The sequence below is a fragment of the Quercus lobata genome, chromosome 6, assembly GCF_001633185.2.
Source record: "Quercus lobata isolate SW786 chromosome 6, ValleyOak3.0 Primary Assembly, whole genome shotgun sequence".
Taxonomy (NCBI): Eukaryota; Viridiplantae; Streptophyta; class Magnoliopsida; order Fagales; family Fagaceae; genus Quercus; species Quercus lobata.
Window position 1 is genome coordinate 20,498,837 of NC_044909.1, and position 19,676 is coordinate 20,518,512.

Below are 19,676 nucleotides of genomic sequence, written 5' to 3' on the forward strand. Positions count from 1 at the left end.
GTATATATTATTATTGTTGTTATTGATTAGATGAGTGACATATAAATTTATCATTTTAAAAATATATATATATTTATACTAGTCAGGGCAGCACGTGCAAGGCACGTGCTAACCATGGGAAAAAAAAGTAATGATTAGGATCAATTTTAGATTTTATTTGTATTACAAAATAAAGATATAAATCATTTGAATTTTTAAATACATAGAGATTTACATTAATTAAAAGAGACATTAATTTTAAGAATTTTGATAATTATGTCATAAAAAGTTAATCTCATTCGTATAAGACCGTGACAGATCCCAGTCCAATATTTATTATTTTATTTTGACCTATAACTTACACCTCAATAGTTGTGAATATATTGTAATAACAACAAAATGTCACGAGATTTTTTGTTGAGCAAGATATCGGTATAATATTTTTTTTTTGACCCATAAGGAATTGACACATGCGGCACAATATTTTCATAATATCTTTATGCATACATTGTACTTAATTACAATGTAAATTTATATTATAGACAAAAATTGGCAAATTTTGTACACATTTACAAAATTTGTACAATATTTACCATTAACCACTTTTGTGTATTTACAATGTAAACTTGCATTGCAAGTACAAAGTAAACATATAAAGATCTTAAAAAAAAAAAAAAAAGCTCAAACCAACTGGCATACTTGAAGGGAAAGAAAAAAAAAGAAAAAAAAAAGTATGCCTCACTAATTGAATAAACCAAAAAAACACTATTCATGAGCCTTTGGCTCTTTTTATATAGTTAATGGATATGCTAGCTTATATAAATATTTTAAAGGAAAAAATAAAAAAACTGTAGGCATTGTAGAAATTAATGTTAAAATGCTGTGGACTTAGCATTTTTTTATTTGATCTATAAGAAACTGGGATCTCAACAATTGTGAAATATTGTGATAACAATAAGTGTTGTAACATTTTCTCAAAACATTTATTTTTAGTTATGGTTGGTCACAGTCTCATGTTTTATTATTTATTTCGACTTGTAAGAAATTGACACGTCAATAATTGTGAAAATATTTTAAAATTTGTTGTGTCAGTATAACAATATATATACCAACTTACATAAATATTTAAAAGAAAAAGAGGGAAAAAAAAACAAACACAAACTGATTACTAAAAAAAAAAAAAAAAAAAAAAAAAACTTTAGGCACTATAGCTACCGTGCCAGTTGAATAAACCAAAAAAAACTACACAATAAGTGTTATAACATTTTCTCAAAACATTTATTTTTAGTTGTGGTTGGTCACAATCTCATATTTTATTATTTTATTTCGGCTTGTAAGAAATTGACACGTCAATAATTGTGAAAATATTGTGAAATTTGTTGTGTCAGTATAATAATATATATACTAGCTTACATAAATATTTTCAAAAAAAAATAAAAAACACAAACCTATTACTAAAAAAAAAAAAACTTTAGGCACTGTATTTACCGTGCTAGTTTAATAAACCAAAAGCACTGCAAAATAAATGTTGTAACATCTTCTCAAAACATTTATTTTTAGTTGTGGTTGGTCACAATCTTATATTTTATTATTTTATTTCGGCTTGTAAGAAATTGACACGTCAATAATTGTGAAAATATTGTGAAATTTTTTGTGTCACTATAATAATATATATACTAGCTTACATAAATATTTAAAAGGGAAAAAAAAACTGATTACTTAAAAAAAAAAAAAAAAAAAGCTATTATAGCTACAGTAGTTATAGTGCTTTAGCACATTCGCACACGTTAAAAAATGTGAAGGTATTGTGAAATTTGTTGTGTCAGTATAACAATATATATATCAATTTACATAAATATTTAAAAGGAAAAAAAGACATAGACCGATTACTCAAAAAAAACTGTAGCTATTGTAGCTACAGTGCCACTTAGCACTGTAGTTACTGTTCAAAACTTGGGGAAAAAAAAAGTGGCTCACGAATTATAAGAAATTGACACGTCAATAATTGTGAAAATATTGTGAAATTTATTATGTCAATATAATAATTATATATATATATATATATATATATATATATATAAAATAAAAAAAAGAGACAAACGGAAGACTGGAAAAAAAAAAAAAAGTATCTACTATAGTGCCGCTTGGTACTGTAGCTACTATTCAAAACTTAAAAGAAAAAAAAAAGTGCCTCACCAAAATGGTACTGTAGATGAATAGTGAAAAATGCTGTATGAACAGTGTGAAAACACTGTAGGGACATTGGCGCTTTTAGATATAAGATATACGCATATTGGTGGTAATTTCAAAATGGTATATCGGTATTAATCGATACTAAAATATTTCGTTTTTTGGGCCGAGCCGAAATAACTTTCGATACGGTATTGACTCCCTTACTTAGGCTTCAATCAAGTTTATAGCTAAACCTTCTTAAGAAAAAAAAAAAAAAAAAAAATTTAGCTAAACCTTACCCTTTATTTAATTTAACTCAAAAGTAATATTAAAATAGACTAAACATTGCCAACAAGGGCTTGGCTTAGTTGGTAAGGTTCGTTCGCTCCGCCTAAGCAGCCCAGGTTCAATTCCCGCTGCCAGCGGGCTCTTGTTGGTGGGTTGCTGTGTGAGGGATTTAAGGGAAACACAGGTTCAAGCCTTGGCGGATACCTCAGTGGTCCTTGTGGTCCTGTCCCTAATATGGTCTATACTAACCTGGGTGGCATAATACAACCATAAAGGTCCTATTTTTGTTTAGCAAAAAAAAAACAAACAAACAAACAAACAAAAAAAACAACGTAGACTAAACATTTCCGTTTTATTTTTAAGAGTTTACACTTTTTTTTTAATTATATTATTATAAAAATTTCCTTAGTTGACATATATATAACATGTTACTGTTAATCTATTTGTCTCGCCATTAGGTTAAAAGCTAGTCAAGTTCCTAAAAAAAAAAAAAAAAAAAAAGAAGGCTAGTCAAGGTCAGACTATCCCATCTATAATTTTTTGTTTGTCTTATCTAGGTTCTATATATACTTTTCATTTTTCATCAAAATATATATACTTTTCATTCAAGCATATCATTTGGCTCCACTTGGAGCCCAGGGGTTTCAAAAACCTCCCTGCACTGAAACCAAAAAATATATATATAAATTATGTTTTACTTTTTTTGGTTTTGACCTGTAGAATAAAATTTTAAGTATCCTGAACCTAGAAATTTAAATTATATCAAATTACAATTTAAACAATTTACAAATTTTAAATTGTAATTTGATATAATTTAAATTTTTAACGTTCCCTTCCTATAAATTGTAAACTTCTACTTCTCTTTGCCAATCACTCGTAACTTCTACATCTCTTTGCCAATCGCTTGTAAGTTGTAACTTCTACTTCTCTTTGCCAAGAGCCTTGAAATGGCTGCTGCAGATAGTTTGATTGGAGAAACCAATGCTCTTCTAAGCAGGCCAACACACATGAAACCATCTCTCATAGAAGCAGGGGTGCGCCTTTTTGTCACTAGGTTCCTTGGAACTTATATCTCAGCTGGACGTTTCATGTGAGTTTACTCTTAACATAGATATTCTCTTTATATATTCGTTCTATATTTGCATATATGCACTCTCTGAAAATCAGTATTGTACGTGGTCTATCATGCAAGAGTTAGTTTGGAATTTTGTCCAATGAATTACAATTCAGATTATTTTTAAGTGTGCGTTTGGGTTAGGATGAAAAATGAAAATTATTTCACTATTCAACTTATATTTGCTATTATTTATAGGTCTTACTGAACTTTTGGCATTATTCATGAGCTCTATTGTACTATTTCAATTAATTTTTTTCTTTATTTACAATACTTTTAGCAATAATTTTTCAGTTCTAACAAAATAAACGGGATCCAAACACATCTTAAATTCCACACCAATAGCAACACCCGATTTTCCAACTATGTTGCCACCACCTTGCTATTTATATTTGGCACGCACCACCAAATGCCATCCAAAAACACTACTTGACTACAATCGTACTACAAATCTTTAATATCAACTACTGTTACCATCTCAGAAAAATACCTTTAATGCCCACTGTGTCAACAATCAAATTTTAGGTGGTCGGGCCTCAGAGACCCACAGAGAGTTGATCAACATCTAGATGTAGGGGTGGCAATTCATGTTGGTATGTCGGGTTCATGTCATGTTGACTCATGAATATTAAACTATATGGGTCAATACTAACCTAACAAGTTTATTAAATGAGATAAAATTTCTCAATTCTAACACGACCTGTTTATTAAACTGGTTAGTCGTGTTAACCTGTTTATTAGATTTTATCAAAGCCAAAAAAAAAAAAAAAAAAAATTTATTAACCAAATTGGTTTGAACTATAAAAAAACAAACAAATAAATTTTTTTCCTATAAAAAAATAATTTTTTAATATAAAATTTAGAACTAATGAGTTATTGCATAAAAAATAATCATTTAAAACTAAAGCAAATTTCAATATTACAAAGAATTAATCACAATATGTCAAAGAAAAAAAAAACCACAACAACTAATAAATTTATATACTTAAGTGACGGGTTCCATAAGTTGGACGTAAACATAACATGTTTATTAAACGGGTTAATCGTGTCAACCTAAATATGACACAAAGCCGTTAAGTCTCAACCCATAACCTTCTAATTTCATGTAGTATCGTGTCAAGCTTATGGGTTGTATTGAATTTTGCCATCTTTATCTACAAGTCGCCTTTAGCTTAACAAGATTCTATTGACTGGACAGAACAACCAGCTAGAACATTAACTGGGCTGCCACCCTGACACAAATCTCTTTAACCGACTTGATATGACAACAAATTTTTTAGGCCTTCATATGTCCCTTCCTGCCAAAATCCTCTCCCCAACCTATGCATTATAAATACTCATTCACTTAGCCAAAAAAAAAAAATGTAGGGCAAGCTCCATATGCGTTGTATAGAGCTTTGTCATTCTTATATCTATTCTTCTCCACTAGTTTTCTGACTTAATTAATAGAGCCTCCTAAGCCACCTGATTTTTGGGTCCTTTGATGGCTTGAGATCTTCTTCTTAAACATGTGATTTGTTCGGTCAAGAGCTCCATCCGATTCAATTCGAAAGATCCATCACAATTCGGTCGAACTTGAGGATGTAGCTATGGTTCCATCGCTTTTGTTTTCTGTCTATATTATCTTATAAATAAATAAATAAAGATTGATATACTATGCGTTGTTGTATTACAGTTTATTGGAGAAAGGGGACACAATATTTACCTTTGAAGGAGACAAGAAAAAGTGTCCTTTGAAAATAGTTCTTAAAGTTCAAAATCCTCAGTTTTATTGGAAGGTGTGTACTCTTACTCTATGTCGGAATTATTTTATAAGAGTAATCAATTGTAATCATGGTTTTAAAAATTGTTAGGACCAGCTGGTCCGACCGGTTTAATCTAAAACTGAATATCAATCCAGTTTAATTCTTGTTAAAAACCAAAAATTGCATAAAAAAAAAAATAAATAAAAAAAACCGCGAATTGGTGGTTCAACCGTGAAATTCAAAAGCCGGTATGGCTGAACCAGTTCTTGAACAGTTCTGATTAACTTAAAAAAAAACATACATTTTCTTTAAAAAATAAAAATAAAAAATGAAAAAAATAAAAACCACATATTTTTGCAGAGAGAGAGAGAGAAAGAAGGAGATAGAAGCAGAGGTAAATATTAGAGGATGATCTTGATATTTTTTTTAAGTGAATTATCTTACTTGGCCGTTTTCAAATCACTGATTCTTGAAATTTTCAGGGGAAAGAAAGAGTTTGAGAGATGGAAAAGAAGCTGATTCGAAATTTAAAGGAGGGGGATATGGAAAGCTTAAAAAATGAGGGCGCTGGGCACTGGCCGCTGGGTCATTAAGAAAAAAAAAACACACAAATAAGTAAAAAGAATTGAATAGGTGGCGGAGGTAGGTGGATTTAATAATTCGATGGGGAATGTTGAGTACTTGACTTTTGAGTGCTAAGTTTAAGCAAAATATTTTTTTGTCTCTTTCTATTCCCAAATGTTCTGACTCGAGATTCTCCATTAATGTAGTACCACTTTCCTATAATAACGTTACTAGTTTTTTGGTAAACTCCTAGAATAACTATTACTTATCATTCAAAGAAACCAAACAATAATTCATAGGCACGTCCTTTTTTGCTGGAAAACAATTATAAGTTTTGCTAACGAGTGCACTAAGTTTAAGTATAATATTTTTTCGTCTCTTTCTATTCCCAAATGTTCTGACTCGAGATTCTCCATTAATGTAGTACCATTTTCCTATAATAGTTTTTTGGTAAACTCTTAGAATAACGATTACTTACCATTCAAAGAAACCAAACAATAATTGATAGGCACGTCCTTTGTTGCTGGAAAACAATTATAAGTTTTGCTAACGAGTGCACTAACTAAGTTTAAGTAAAATATTTTTTCGTCTCTTTCTATTCCCAAATGTTCTGACTCGAGATTCTCCGTTAATGTAGTACCACTTTCCTATAATAACGTTACTACTTTTTTGGTAAACTCCTAGAATAACTATTACTTACCATTCAAAGAAACCAAACAATAATTGATAGGCACGTCCTTTTTTGCTGGAAAACAATTATAGGTTTTGCTAACGAGTGTTCTTAATATACTCATTAAAAATTTATTTTAAGAAAGTTTTGATACCACTTTTATAGAAAAAAAAAAAAAACTGACAAAATATTAATTTTTTTATTATTTTGTATTTATATTATGGGTCATGCCAATGAGTGTTCTTAGGATATTTGTTAATAATCTATTTTGGGAAAGTTTTGACACCACTTTTATGGAAAATAAAAAAAACTACCAAACATTAATTGTTTTTTTTTTCTTTTTCTATAAAAACTTTTTTTTTTTTAAATGAATTGTTAACTAATACTCTAAGAACATTAGTTAGCATTTCTCTTATATTATACAGGGCTATAATTGTTGCGAAATGCCAACGAGTGTCCTTAGGGTACTCGTTAATAATCCATATAAAGAAAGTTTTTATGGAAAATGAAAAAAAAAAAAGTAATTAATATTTTGATAGCTTTTTTCATTTCCCATAAAAGTGGTATCAAAACTTTCTTAAAGTGGATTATTAATGAGTGCCCTAAGGGCACTCACTAACATAAATATAATTTAAATATAATAAATGCTTAATTTTTTAATATACAACATTACAAAATAGTAATTTTTTAATATACAATATATTAAACAAACATTAGAATAACGTTACTATTAATGTAACGTTATTCTAGGAAAGTAGTGCTACAAATAATTGTAGCACTACTTTCCTAGAGCCTCTGGCCCACTATTACTTATCAATTATTGTTTGGTTTCTTTGAATGGTAAGTAATAGTGGCTCTAAGAGTCTACAAAAAAAATAAAAATAAATAAATAAATAAAAAAAAAAAAAAATAGTGACGTTATGCTAGGCAAGTAGTACTACATTAATGGAGAGTCTCGAGTCAGAACAATTGGAATGCAAAGAGACGAAAAAAGAAAAAATATTTTACTTAAACTTAGCACTCAAATTTATTTTACTAGTTATAAATTTATTATATATCTCATTATTTATTTTTATAATTTAAAAATTATTAATTATTTATTAATGATTTCACCAGTTCAACCATCAGTCAAATTCTGGTAGGACTAGAAACTTAGTAACCACTCTCTTTAATTTCCGATTCTTTGATCAATCTGGTTTTTAAAACCATGCTTGCAAGTTGCAACATAATATAACTATTTTTGAAATTAGCAAGAACTTTTTTTTCAAAGTTAATTAATTGGTTGCAAATTATATTGGCATTTTATTATACTACCTCAACACCATTGACGAGGGCTATATTGTTTTGATCAGATTATGACACGGGCCGATTTAGGCCTTGTTGATGCATTTATTGATGGAGATATTTCTTTCAAAGATGGAGATGAAGGTCTTCAAAACCTCTTTTTGGTAAGATTGATTAGAGTTTGAGTTAATTCCAAAATTACCTCCTTAGAATTTACCTTGCTGACATGTTTTGCAGATTCTTATTGCTAGCAGAGATTCAAAGTCCTCTATCTTGAAATTGAATAAGAGAAGGTACATATTGCAACTACCAGACTTTGCTAGAAGCTTGGATAATCATATTATAATTAATCATCTCCTCAATTGCTCAACTTTTATTTATTTATTTGTGACTATAGGGGTTGGTGGACACCATTGATATTCACGGCTGCTATAGGATCTGCAGGCTATTTTCTTAAGCATTTTTCAAGGCAAAATACTCTTACACAGGCACGCAGGAACATCTCTCGTCATTACGAGCTGGTATAAGACTATGGCCTTTAACTTCCTTGTTTCTAGTTGAGGTTTTTTTTTTTCTTTTTTCTTTTTTTTTTTTTAATTTATTTTATGGATGACACAACCTTGGATCTGGGTGCTTTTATTTGCCTTTGTTTTGTTTGGTTTTTAGTTAAAATTACAGAGAAATCTTTTTGAGAGTGTTATGCAGAAATTTTAAGATAAAGAAAATCTACCATTTGTTTTAGGTACAACCCTAGTCTTGGCTAGGAAAGTTATTTGGGTGTATTAGAGTTTAGATTATGTGAGAGTGTATCTACACCATTTTTGTATTCTCCAAATTTGTTAATGAAATTTTCCTTTCATTTAAACTCATGGATGTAGGCTAAAGGCTGATCACATAAATTCCTAATGTTTTTTTTATTTACTTTTTAAATGCCTTATTATTTTCAAATTGACCGAATCTCTCCACTTTTATCTCTCTCCTTGATTTTCTTAGGGCATCCACATTGATGGTGGTATTTTAACAAAAAAAATTATTTTGCCACTCAAAAAGGCAAAAAGCATGCATTATCAGTGATGCTAAAGCTAAAATAATTTTTTTTTTTTCAATCATTTGCAGTAAATTGCTATCTGTAGCAATAGATAGCAGTTTATTATGGCAACATATTAAATTTAAAACTTTTTTTTTTCTTTCACCCTTTCTCTCTCTCCCTTTTTAACTTTGAGCCTCTCCCTCTTGTTCTCTCACTTCTCCCTCTCATCTTCTCTCTCTCTCTCTCTCTCAACACATGCAACACAAACACAGTTTTCATTTCAAATTTCTCAACAACACTGCTCAAAAATATGCTCCGCTTGCTACTTCTCCTACCACCACATGGCCTAGTCCTGTTGCCATCACCCTGCTCCTTTCTTCTTCTTCTATTTTTTGGCAAAAAAAAATATTGCAAAAGCAATCCAAGCTGAAACACAAGTTTTGCTCTTAATAGCCCAAACTGAGTGGAACAGGTATTGACTCCATTGTCTTTATCTTCAAGTTTGTCTTCCAAAACAGTATCTAACTCTTGTATCAAGATATGTATAACTTCGAATTGCCTGTTCATTCTATCAAATTTCTCTACTTCAAATTTGGTATTAAAAACCATAGTCATAAGTCTCTTGACTACCAAAGGATTCAGATGAATTTGCCAAAGTTTTTGTAGAGAACTCTCTTGACACCTCTCTTCCCACTAATTAGATCCTCGAACCAATTAGAAAATTTTCCAAAGGGAACAATCCAAAGGTATAGGTAGTGAACCTTGATTTTGATACCAATTTGTTGTGAGAAAGTCCATTTAGATAAAACTACCATACAAGATTAATTGTGAAAATATTATAATTTTAGAATGATCTCAAAAAATATTAGATATGACAAACGGTCAGGTTGGGTAAATCGGGTTGCGAGTCGAGAACAAGTTGAGTTAAAAAAACGGGTCATTTTGAAACGGGTTGAAAATGAGTTGGGCAAATCGTGTTGTGGATGGGTCAGGTTGACCCATATTTTCACATAAAAAAAAAAAAAAAAAAAAAAAAAAAAAAACAAAACAAAACAAATAAAATATGCCAAATTTTTAGGGAGAATGTATGAATAAATCGAGGAAAGGAATTGCACCTAATACCCTTCGTTTTTCCTCATTAATTGGGAACCCTTTATTATTAGACTATTTGTATTACTATTATACATGTGAGGGGAAAAAAACAAACAAAACAAAAAAGATAAAGCCCTCCATATCCTTTCGAATTTGATAGTTTTGAGCATGACTAAAATTCGTTACAATCATGATAACACAAAATCTTCCATGTTAAAAACTCACAACCAGAATGCTTATAATTACAATTTTACAACTTGAAAGAGAAGTAGATTCTAAGGAGCACTAAAAATTATATATTTAAAGTTTACACACTTCAGATTCAAAGTTCACTGGACTTTTGAACTTTTCCTTTACTTTAGGTTTTTTTTTTTTTTTTTTTTTTTTTTTTTTTTTTTTGGGTTCTAGTTACACATTTAGTAGTGTAGACATGTAGTTAAAAAAGCTTTTTCCTTTTGTATTTTTTTCCCTTTTAATTAACTTTTTTTTTTAATAAATTGGGACATGACCACTACCACAGGTGGCTACTAAATAGCTAGCACTTTGGCATGTGGTCTAAATAATTTTAAAAAATAGGTTAGGTCATAGGTTAGCCGGGTCAAGTTGGCCCGTAAAAAAGGGCGGGTCATGAGTTGGCCCATTTTTTATTTGGGTCGAAAATTTTGGGTTCGGGTCGAGTCAACAACTTTCTATTGGTTTTGCCATATCTAAAAAATATATAAGAGAAGTGAAGAAAACCCAAAATAAAAATACACACACACACACACAAAAAGAAAAAAAAAAAAAAAAAGAAAGAAAAGAAAGATAATACCAAGAATATACGTGATTTGGCTTTTGACCTACGTCCTGAAAATTTCAATAACAAATATGAATAGATGAAAAATGGTGTAGAATATAGAGGGATTCTAACAAAAATCCAAATTAACACCAATGGAAAAAGTTTAGTTACAAAATTGGTTGTAGCTTAACGCTACAACTTTATTCAATATCATTATTATTACTACATAATTTGTAAATCTAACCATTAGAATACATATTCTTTATGCTTTTAATATACATGTTAATTTTGTGCCAATCGGATGTTAATTTTGTGTCAATCGGATATTATTTACTATATGATTTATAAGATAATATTTTATGCATAATTTTAAACTATAAAAACTTGCAATTTTAACAATTTATCGATGACATAGCTATTGATCTTTAATTTTGTAGAAATTTTGCAAGTATGAAGGATGTAAGAAGAAAATGTAATTCAATGGTGGATTTGTCAAAAGTCACCTCCAATAAAAAGATATAAAGTAAGGTTGTAACCTTAGGTTACAATTAATTTTGTAACTAACTAAAATTTATCCATAAATTTATGTTGGAGTACTATTTTGTGAAAGTCAGCTAAGTGGCGTTTTGCTTTTGATCAGTTTAAAAATTTTAGGGTTCTCATGCGCGCAAAAAATACTAGACTAAGGGTTTGTTTGGAAACCGATTATTACTGAAAATTGAAAACACTGTAGCAAAATAATTTTTAAATGTGTGAAGAGTACTGTGGAACTCAGTTTTGAAGAAAAATTTACTGAATTAGACAACTTGTGAGTCCCGTGAATAGTACACGGGACTCACTGACATAGACACAAATGCACTAGAATTTCATTTTAGCACAATCTAAACGGAGGCTAAAGCTAATTAATGGGCTTGTGAGTTCAATTCACATGCTGACACTTGAGACTATACGTTTAGATTAATGATAACCTTTTTAATTCGTTGTATGATAGAATGATAGTATTCAAACATGATTAGTGACATAATTGATATCAAGCATAAGCTTATTATTCATTTTGTTTGTGTTTCTAGAGTAATGAACTTTTCGCTCTGTTCCTGGACGAAACAATGACATACTCCACCGCTGTATTTAAGGTCAGGATCAAAATTAACCTTTTCATGATATAATGACATCCTTTTTAAGCTTTATCTTTAACTTAAATTCACCTTTATGACAATATTTCTTAGAAGGAAGATGAGGACTTAAAGGTTGCGCAGCTGAGAAAAATGTCTACTTTGATTGAAAAGGTGAGACTTTTCTACTGGGTTATATCAAATTTTTTAAAAATTTCCGGCCCTAAACTGATCTCCTTTTTTTTTTTTTTTTTTTTTTTTTTCGATCAACTTAGGCAAGAATTGAAGAGAAGCATGAAGTTCTTGAAATTGGGTGTGGTTGGGGAAGCTTTGCTATTGAAGTTGTCAATCGAACTGGATGCAAATACACTGGCATCACTTTGTCTAAAGAGCAACTAAAACTTGCGGAAAAGAAAGTGAAAGATGCTGGCCTTCAGGTATTAATTTGATGAATGACATTTACCATAAAAGGTGGTAAAAAATAAAAAATAAAATTCTGATTGTACTTAGTATATCATATAGAGACACCACTTAACTTAAAAGGTTTAAACCTTTGAGTTTGGGTCAAATATTATATATTAATTACTCATTCTTTTTATTATTATTCAATGTGAGATTTCATTCACGTGTATACTTGACAATCCCTCAACCCCTTACATGTGAGTCTCTTCTTCCTTGTGGGCTTCAAAACTTCTTCATGGGTCATTCATGATTCATGGGCCTTACTTGCTCCCCCTTGCCTTATGGGTTATTTTATTTTATTTATTTATTTATTTCTTTTTATCAATGCATCATTTATGGGTCTTACTCCATCTTTGTAAACCATGTGTCAACCTTGCACATTTATCCATGGGAACTTGGCCCGCACTTTCAAGTCCATAGAACCTCACACTACAACATTAGCACTAATAGCAATATTCATTTGTTGGCTCTTTTTCCATAATCATTTTTGTGAGTTTTATGGGCTTTGTGCGATATACCATTCCACTCCAATTGTAAAAGCAATGTTGATAACTTTGCAACTTTTCCCATACAACCTCATGTGCTCTAATATCATTTGTTGGGCAAAGAACACATTGGGAAACATTAGTTAATATAACATATAAAGATACCATTTAACTCAAAAGGCTTAAAGCCTTTGAGTTTGGAACTGACTACAGTATATTATCCATTCAACTTTCCCATCATTATTTAATGTGAGATTTCACTCACATGTGTATACCTAACAATTTTTATCCATTTATTTTTGTTATATAGATAATGATCATCAATGCTTTATAATATTGGACCTATTTTATGGTAAAAATATGATAGTTAATAAATCTAAATCTAAATGTTGTACTACATCATTTAAAAAGAGTCATCACTCTTTATTTGGTGGAATTAAATTTTAATGATGTTGCGCTATATATATAATCTTAAATTCATGAAAACAAAAAACTAAATCAAGGACCATTTTTTGAGGTAAAAGAATAGAATCACGATCGTTGTTTTATTGTGGTCATTGACACATACTTAACAAGCACATAGCAAAGAATATATAAATCTGTTTTGCCTTGTTTAGGTTTACAATTTGCACATAATAATTGGTTCTTGTCCTAGCAAGAAACCATCTGGTTAAATATGGCACATCTTATGAAATTATTCTTTTTCTCAAGGTCAATTAGTTACTTCAAAATTAACCTTAATCAACTTTACTTTCAGGACCGCATTAAATTTCTCCTTTGTGATTACCGCCAATTGCCCGATACCAACAAATATGACAGAATTATATCCTGGTGAGTTCCTTTTCCACCAACTATTTTAATCCGTAATGAATATAATCAGTTTAAGTAAGGTTAAGAAAGAAAAATAACAAAATGATTTTATGTTGTTTAGCAATGTGCCTACGTCTACAAGAGTGAGAAGCAATTAATCCATTATATGAGAAACTGGAGTTACTGAAATTAATGTTTATATATTATATCGGTTCATGATGTTCCACTCCACTTACCCTACTACGCTACATCCATATGGTTCTTTGGCTCAAAAACAAATATGAGCTAACTTGAACATAATCTAACGTTAATCATTACAAAAAAGTAAAAATAAAATAAAAACAAAATCTTTTGATAACATTAATTTTTCAGTGAGATGATAGAACATGTCGGCCATGAATATATGGAAGAGTTTTTTGGTTGCTGTGAATCATTATTAGCAGAAGACGGGCTTTTTGTTCTGCAGGTAATTAAACAAATGATGTCCTATATATATATACCCTACTACGCTACATCCATATGGTTCTTTGGCTCAAAAACAAATATGAGCTAACTTGAACATAATCTAACGTTAATCATTACAAAAAAGTAAAAATAAAATAAAAACAAAATCTTTTGATAACATTAATTTTTCAGTGAGATGATAGAACATGTCGGCCATGAATATATGGAAGAGTTTTTTGGTTGCTGTGAATCATTATTAGCAGAAGACGGGCTTTTTGTTCTGCAGGTAATTAAACAAATGATGTCCTATATATATATACCCTACTACGCTACATCCATATGGTTCTTTGGCTCAAAAACAAATATGAGCTAACTTGAACATAATCTAACGTTAATCATTACAAAAAAGTAAAAATAAAATAAAAACAAAATCTTTTGATAACATTAATTTTTCAGTGAGATGATAGAACATGTCGGCCATGAATATATGGAAGAGTTTTTTGGTTGCTGTGAATCATTATTAGCAGAAGACGGGCTTTTTGTTCTGCAGGTAATTAAACAAATGATGTCCTATATATATATATATATATATATATATATCTTTTTCCCAGTTTTATTATAATGTCTTGGTCTTTATTACTCTTCTATGCGTTTGATTTAAATATACTTCTAACCATTGAAGTTGGTTTGTGGTTGTCTCTTCTTTATATAGTTCACATCAATACCAGACCAACGTTACGACGAGTACAGGCGAAGTTCGGATTTTATAAAGGAATATATATTTCCTGGTGGATGCCTACCTTCATTAAGCAGGATAACATCAGCCATGGCTAACGCATCCAGACTCTGGTATTATTATTTTATTATTTGGTTAAACTATTTTTCTCTAGAAAATTAATTCAAAGTTTTGTAAGTGTAGCGTGGAACACGTGGAGAACATAGGGATTCATTACTATCAAACACTCAAATGTTGGAGAAAAAATTTTATGGACAATCAGAGGTAAGAATACAGTTAATATATCATGGTTCTTCTCTTACTTCTCTTGTCTCAAAGAAAGACGCCTCCTAATACTAAAATAATTTCTTCACCAAGTTGTGGTTAGACTAGCGAAAAAAACCGTAAGTTTTTCAATTAGGTTCTTTATTTGCAGAAAAAATATATTATCAATTCGGCCTAAGATATATAAGAGATTTGGGCTCTTAATATTTTAACAATACCCATTGTTGTTATCATGCACTCCCGTGTTCCATTAGCCTTCCACCCGAGACATGCTTAGAATTTTTTATATGCTAAAGAAACATAGCCATCCTAGAGCATTTACAATTTCTTTCTACAATGTAGGGCAAATTTGAAAGTGCAAAAAGGCCGTTATGGAGTTCACTAAACTAATAGCCGTATTCCCTTGTAACTTGCAATTAATGTTAGACAGAAAATAATCAATTTTTGGAAAACACATATTTCAAAATTTATTTTTGTTACAGGTTGAAGATTAGGACATGGACATATTTTTGTTACTTTATAGAAAATAGAAAAGGAAGAAGCTTTTTATGGGGAACGTGGCAAATTTATGATTGTTGTACGCACTTTGCAAAACTGATCATGATATCAAGCTAACCACATGGTTTTTTTTTAATTGATGTGTGGGCTTTAATTTCTGTGTTCAGCAAAATTCTTGCTCTTGGATTTGACGAAAAGTTCATACGAACGTGGGAATATTACTTTGATTATTCTGCAGCTGGTTTTAAGTCACGTACACTTGGAAATTATCAGGTATGTTTCTTGCCTACAGTGATATTATGCTATAATTAAAAGAATATATTGACTCATGTAGAATTTTGCTAAGATTCATGGAAAGTTTAACTAAAGCTACTTTTTCTTTCAGCGTGAAGTGCCATTTACCGAAGTATTTTTTAAGAAAATATTTATATAAAAAAATATTTGATCCAAACTAAAATAGTTAATAGAAATAATTTTCATGATCAAGAAATTATATAAAATTTGTAAAAAATGGCTCATGCTTCAAGCCTAAAGTACTATTTTCTAGAACAAGCATGTGCCTCGTCCTCATCTCTCTCACCCTCTCCTCTACATCAGCAGCACCATCATCTCCCTGGACACTTCACACCACCATCACTACCACCTCCCTCCCACAATATGCTTAATTGTTGCCACTATTTTTTCCCTAATTTCCCAACATCAATCTCCTCCTCTACACTGCTTATACCAGTAGCACCACCACCTCTCCCCATCTCCACTCTCCACATCATCATTGCCACCACCATCTCCTCCTTCCTCCTACTCTCCCTACCACCACACCCCACCACCACCTTCCTCTCTCCTCCCTTGCATTGTCAACAATCAATACAACCATCTCCCACCCACTTGGATAAATTGCCACCTTCACCTCTCCTCCTTCCACAAAACACCCCACCCCCCCCCCCCCCCCACGCCCCCCCATTCTCACGCCTCCCACCACCACTTTCATTTCTTCCCTTCACTCCTCTTACCACTATTGACACCATAATTATAGGTGGAGTTGGCCGGGAGGGACAATCATCCTTTCCCTCACTTAAAAAGATAAATAAATAAATAAACCTTCATCTCCCACGTACAAAACCAATTCTAATTGAGTTTAATTTTATGTAACATTAAAATATTATTATAAAATCACATATAAACGTATAAAAAAATAAATTACTTTTTTGGGTTGGATGTTATACAAAGTTTTAAAACCCATCAAGATGCATAGAAAAACGTTTTAGATGTTGTCATAACTTTAATGCTTCGCAACTATTTCTTATTTTTCAATTTAATTTTGACAATCCAATTTTATGTTTAAATTTCTTTTTTTAGATTGTTTTCTAATGTTCATTTGTTATTAAATATATAAATTGATTTTATAACTTTTAATTATATGAAGGTATATTTGTAATTAACTAAGATTATGGAGAAACTTAAATAATAATGTGTCACAATTGAATTCTAAATGAACTCATATTTAGGAAACTTTGTGAATCTTCCTCTGATTTTTTAAGAAGAAAATTTCCATTTTATTATCTCAATGATAAAGACTAAATTTGAAGAGTTTATCAATAAAAAATGCCACACATTTTGATTAGTCGTAGTTTTATTTAAGAGTTTAAGAGTTTGTTTGGATACTGCTTACTGTTGAAAACTGAAAACTGAAAACTGAAAACATTGTAGCAAAATAATTTTTAAATGTGTAAATAGTACCATAGAATCCAATTTTAAAGTAAAATTTGTTGAATTCTGTAGTTACGGATCCCGTGAACAGTGCACGAGACCCACCATTTTTCAGCAAAACATAAAAACGCACACTTTCAATGTGTTCCAAACGCACACTAAGTGGTTAAAAATTGCTAAATTGTACAAAAGCTTACCATTGGATAAATATATTCACTCATGAAACCACACATCTTCCACTTAGGCAAATTGCTATTATTATTGACTTATGAACTTGCATCTATCTTTGAAAACTCTGTAGCACATTCTTAGTCATATATCTCAAAAATATTTGGTTTATGTCTACACTGTAGGTTGTATTCTCACGTCCAAGCAATGTTGCTACGCTGAACAATCCGTATCAAAGTTTCCATCAGGATCTTGATTCTGTTCCAAAGAGAGAAATCAGTCCTTCATATTAATGTCAGGCCAACCTATAATTGGTTCCTTTCCATGTATTTGCTTTCATTAGAAGTGTTTAATATCGTTGTTTGCTTCTTCAGAATGGTAATTGAATCATGGATAAATACTTAAGAATTGTATGAGATTGTTCTCAAACTCCATGACATCTATTGCAAATGCCAACCTAATAAATTTGATATTGATTTAGAGCCCCCAAATTTCAAATTATTTAATCATGGATAAAATACTTATGAATGGTATGAGATTGTACTCAAATTCCATGGAATATTTTGGAAGTACCAACCTAATAAATTAGATACCGATTTAGACCCCCCCCCCTCCCAAATTTCAAATATAGCTTTGTGGGGTCTAATGATTTGAGGCCCTGGCCCATTTATTCATTAGGGCCCAAGGCCCGAGCCGAGGAGGGTTATAGCCCAGGATACGTAATACAAGTACAAAATAGTCCTGGGACACAGCCGAGGACGAATCAGTCCTCGGCATGTCCGAGGGCCCCCTGGAAGGAAGGACAAAAACGGAATAGAAACAGTCTGGAAAAAATCTAAAAATATTTATGTCAAAAGGGAAGGACACCCTGAATAGTTTAACGACCAGGGAAAGCTGCCCTTACTGCCATTTAATACTCTGCACCTGACAGAGCCATAATCTCCAGCTTTTACAACCACCCCCAACCACTCTGGGTATGGGCTTATGGGACAAGTATTAGTCTTGGAATGTCGATCCTACACGTGGACGAAGGATAAGGAACACAGGCTAGTATAAAAGGAAAAATAAGCAATCCAGAAAGGAGGCTGGGAAAAATGGCCAAAAACCAGAGCCTCCCAGCCCGCCTCTAGGAGAAGGACTCCCGAGGCGAACACGATTTAAACCATGTATGAATACCACGAAAAACCCACCGTTTGGTGACCAAGGCCTAGCTTTTCAAACCTACGCTCTACAAATGATATTGTTTGGGCCTTTTTACGTACGAACCCAACACTGTTACGGGTCATTAGGAATCGTGTCCTTACAATTGGCGCTGTCTGTGGGGAAGGCTTGTGTGTTGGCATAGGCGGTAGGTCGAGATAGTTCCCTTGTCATTTCTAGCGGCCGGTTGTTGTGTTCTAGCGTAAAGTTCCACTAGGGGCTATGTTTCTTTACTAGGGGCTATGTTTCTTTACTAGGGGCTACGCTTTGTAGCGTCAGCCACACAGATGGCTCTAGGGGCTCGGCAGAAGAGCTAATTCCCTCAAAACCAAGGTCTCATGCCATAGACGAGGGGTTATTTCTCCCGACTACTTATCAAAAACTAAGTTTTGGACAGAACCAAGGTATTGCATGGTCCTCGGACTCAAACCTATGGGGAAACCAACTACTTGGAAGAAAAACTGAGTTTTTGACAGAACCAAGGTATTGCATGGTCTTCGGACTCAAACCTATGGGGAAACCAACTACTTGGAAGAAAAACTGAGTTTTGGATAGAACTAAGGTATTGCATGGTCCTCGGACTCAATCCTATGAGGAAACCAACTACTTGGAAGAAAAACTGAGTTTTGGACAGAACCAAGGTATTGCATGGTCCTCGAACTCAAACCTATGGGGAAACCAACTACTTGGAAGAAAAACTGAGTTTTGGACAGAACTAAGGTATTGCATGGTCCTCGGACTCAAACCTATGGGGAAACCAACTACTTGGAAGGAAAACTGAGTTTTGGACAGAACCAAGGTATTGCATGGTCCTCGGACTCAAACCTATGGGTAAACCAATTACTTGGAAGGAAAACTGAGTTTTGGACAGAACCAAGGTGTTGCATGGTCTTCGAACTCAAACCCATTGGGAAACCAACTATTCAAGGAGAATTTTAAATTACTCAATCCTCAGACCAAACACCAGAAAAAGGTTAAGGCTACGAAAATCATTAGGAAGATGGCAAAACGCCTTATTATTCAACAACCTACAGGTGCTGTTCATTTTGGGTATCCTCGGGTGATTATTTCCTA

General features: G+C 31.8%; 1 protein-coding gene across 1 annotated transcript; it reads left to right on the top strand.

Annotated features, from left to right (window-relative positions):
- The first annotated feature begins 3,332 nt into the window (after positions 1-3,332).
- On the top strand, positions 3,333-17,903 carry LOC115994348 (tuberculostearic acid methyltransferase UfaA1-like). The gene is made up of 14 exons (XM_031118452.1): positions 3,333-3,529; positions 5,229-5,331; positions 7,885-7,980; positions 8,054-8,109; positions 8,214-8,337; positions 11,787-11,849; positions 11,943-12,002; positions 12,104-12,265; positions 13,533-13,606; positions 13,958-14,051; positions 14,742-14,878; positions 14,949-15,029; positions 15,695-15,800; positions 17,588-17,903. Exons 1-14 carry the CDS (start codon positions 3,387-3,389, stop codon positions 17,693-17,695), a joined length of 1,407 nt encoding a protein of 468 aa, XP_030974312.1. The 5' UTR covers positions 3,333-3,386; the 3' UTR covers positions 17,696-17,903.
- The last annotated feature ends 1,773 nt before the right edge of the window (positions 17,904-19,676 follow it).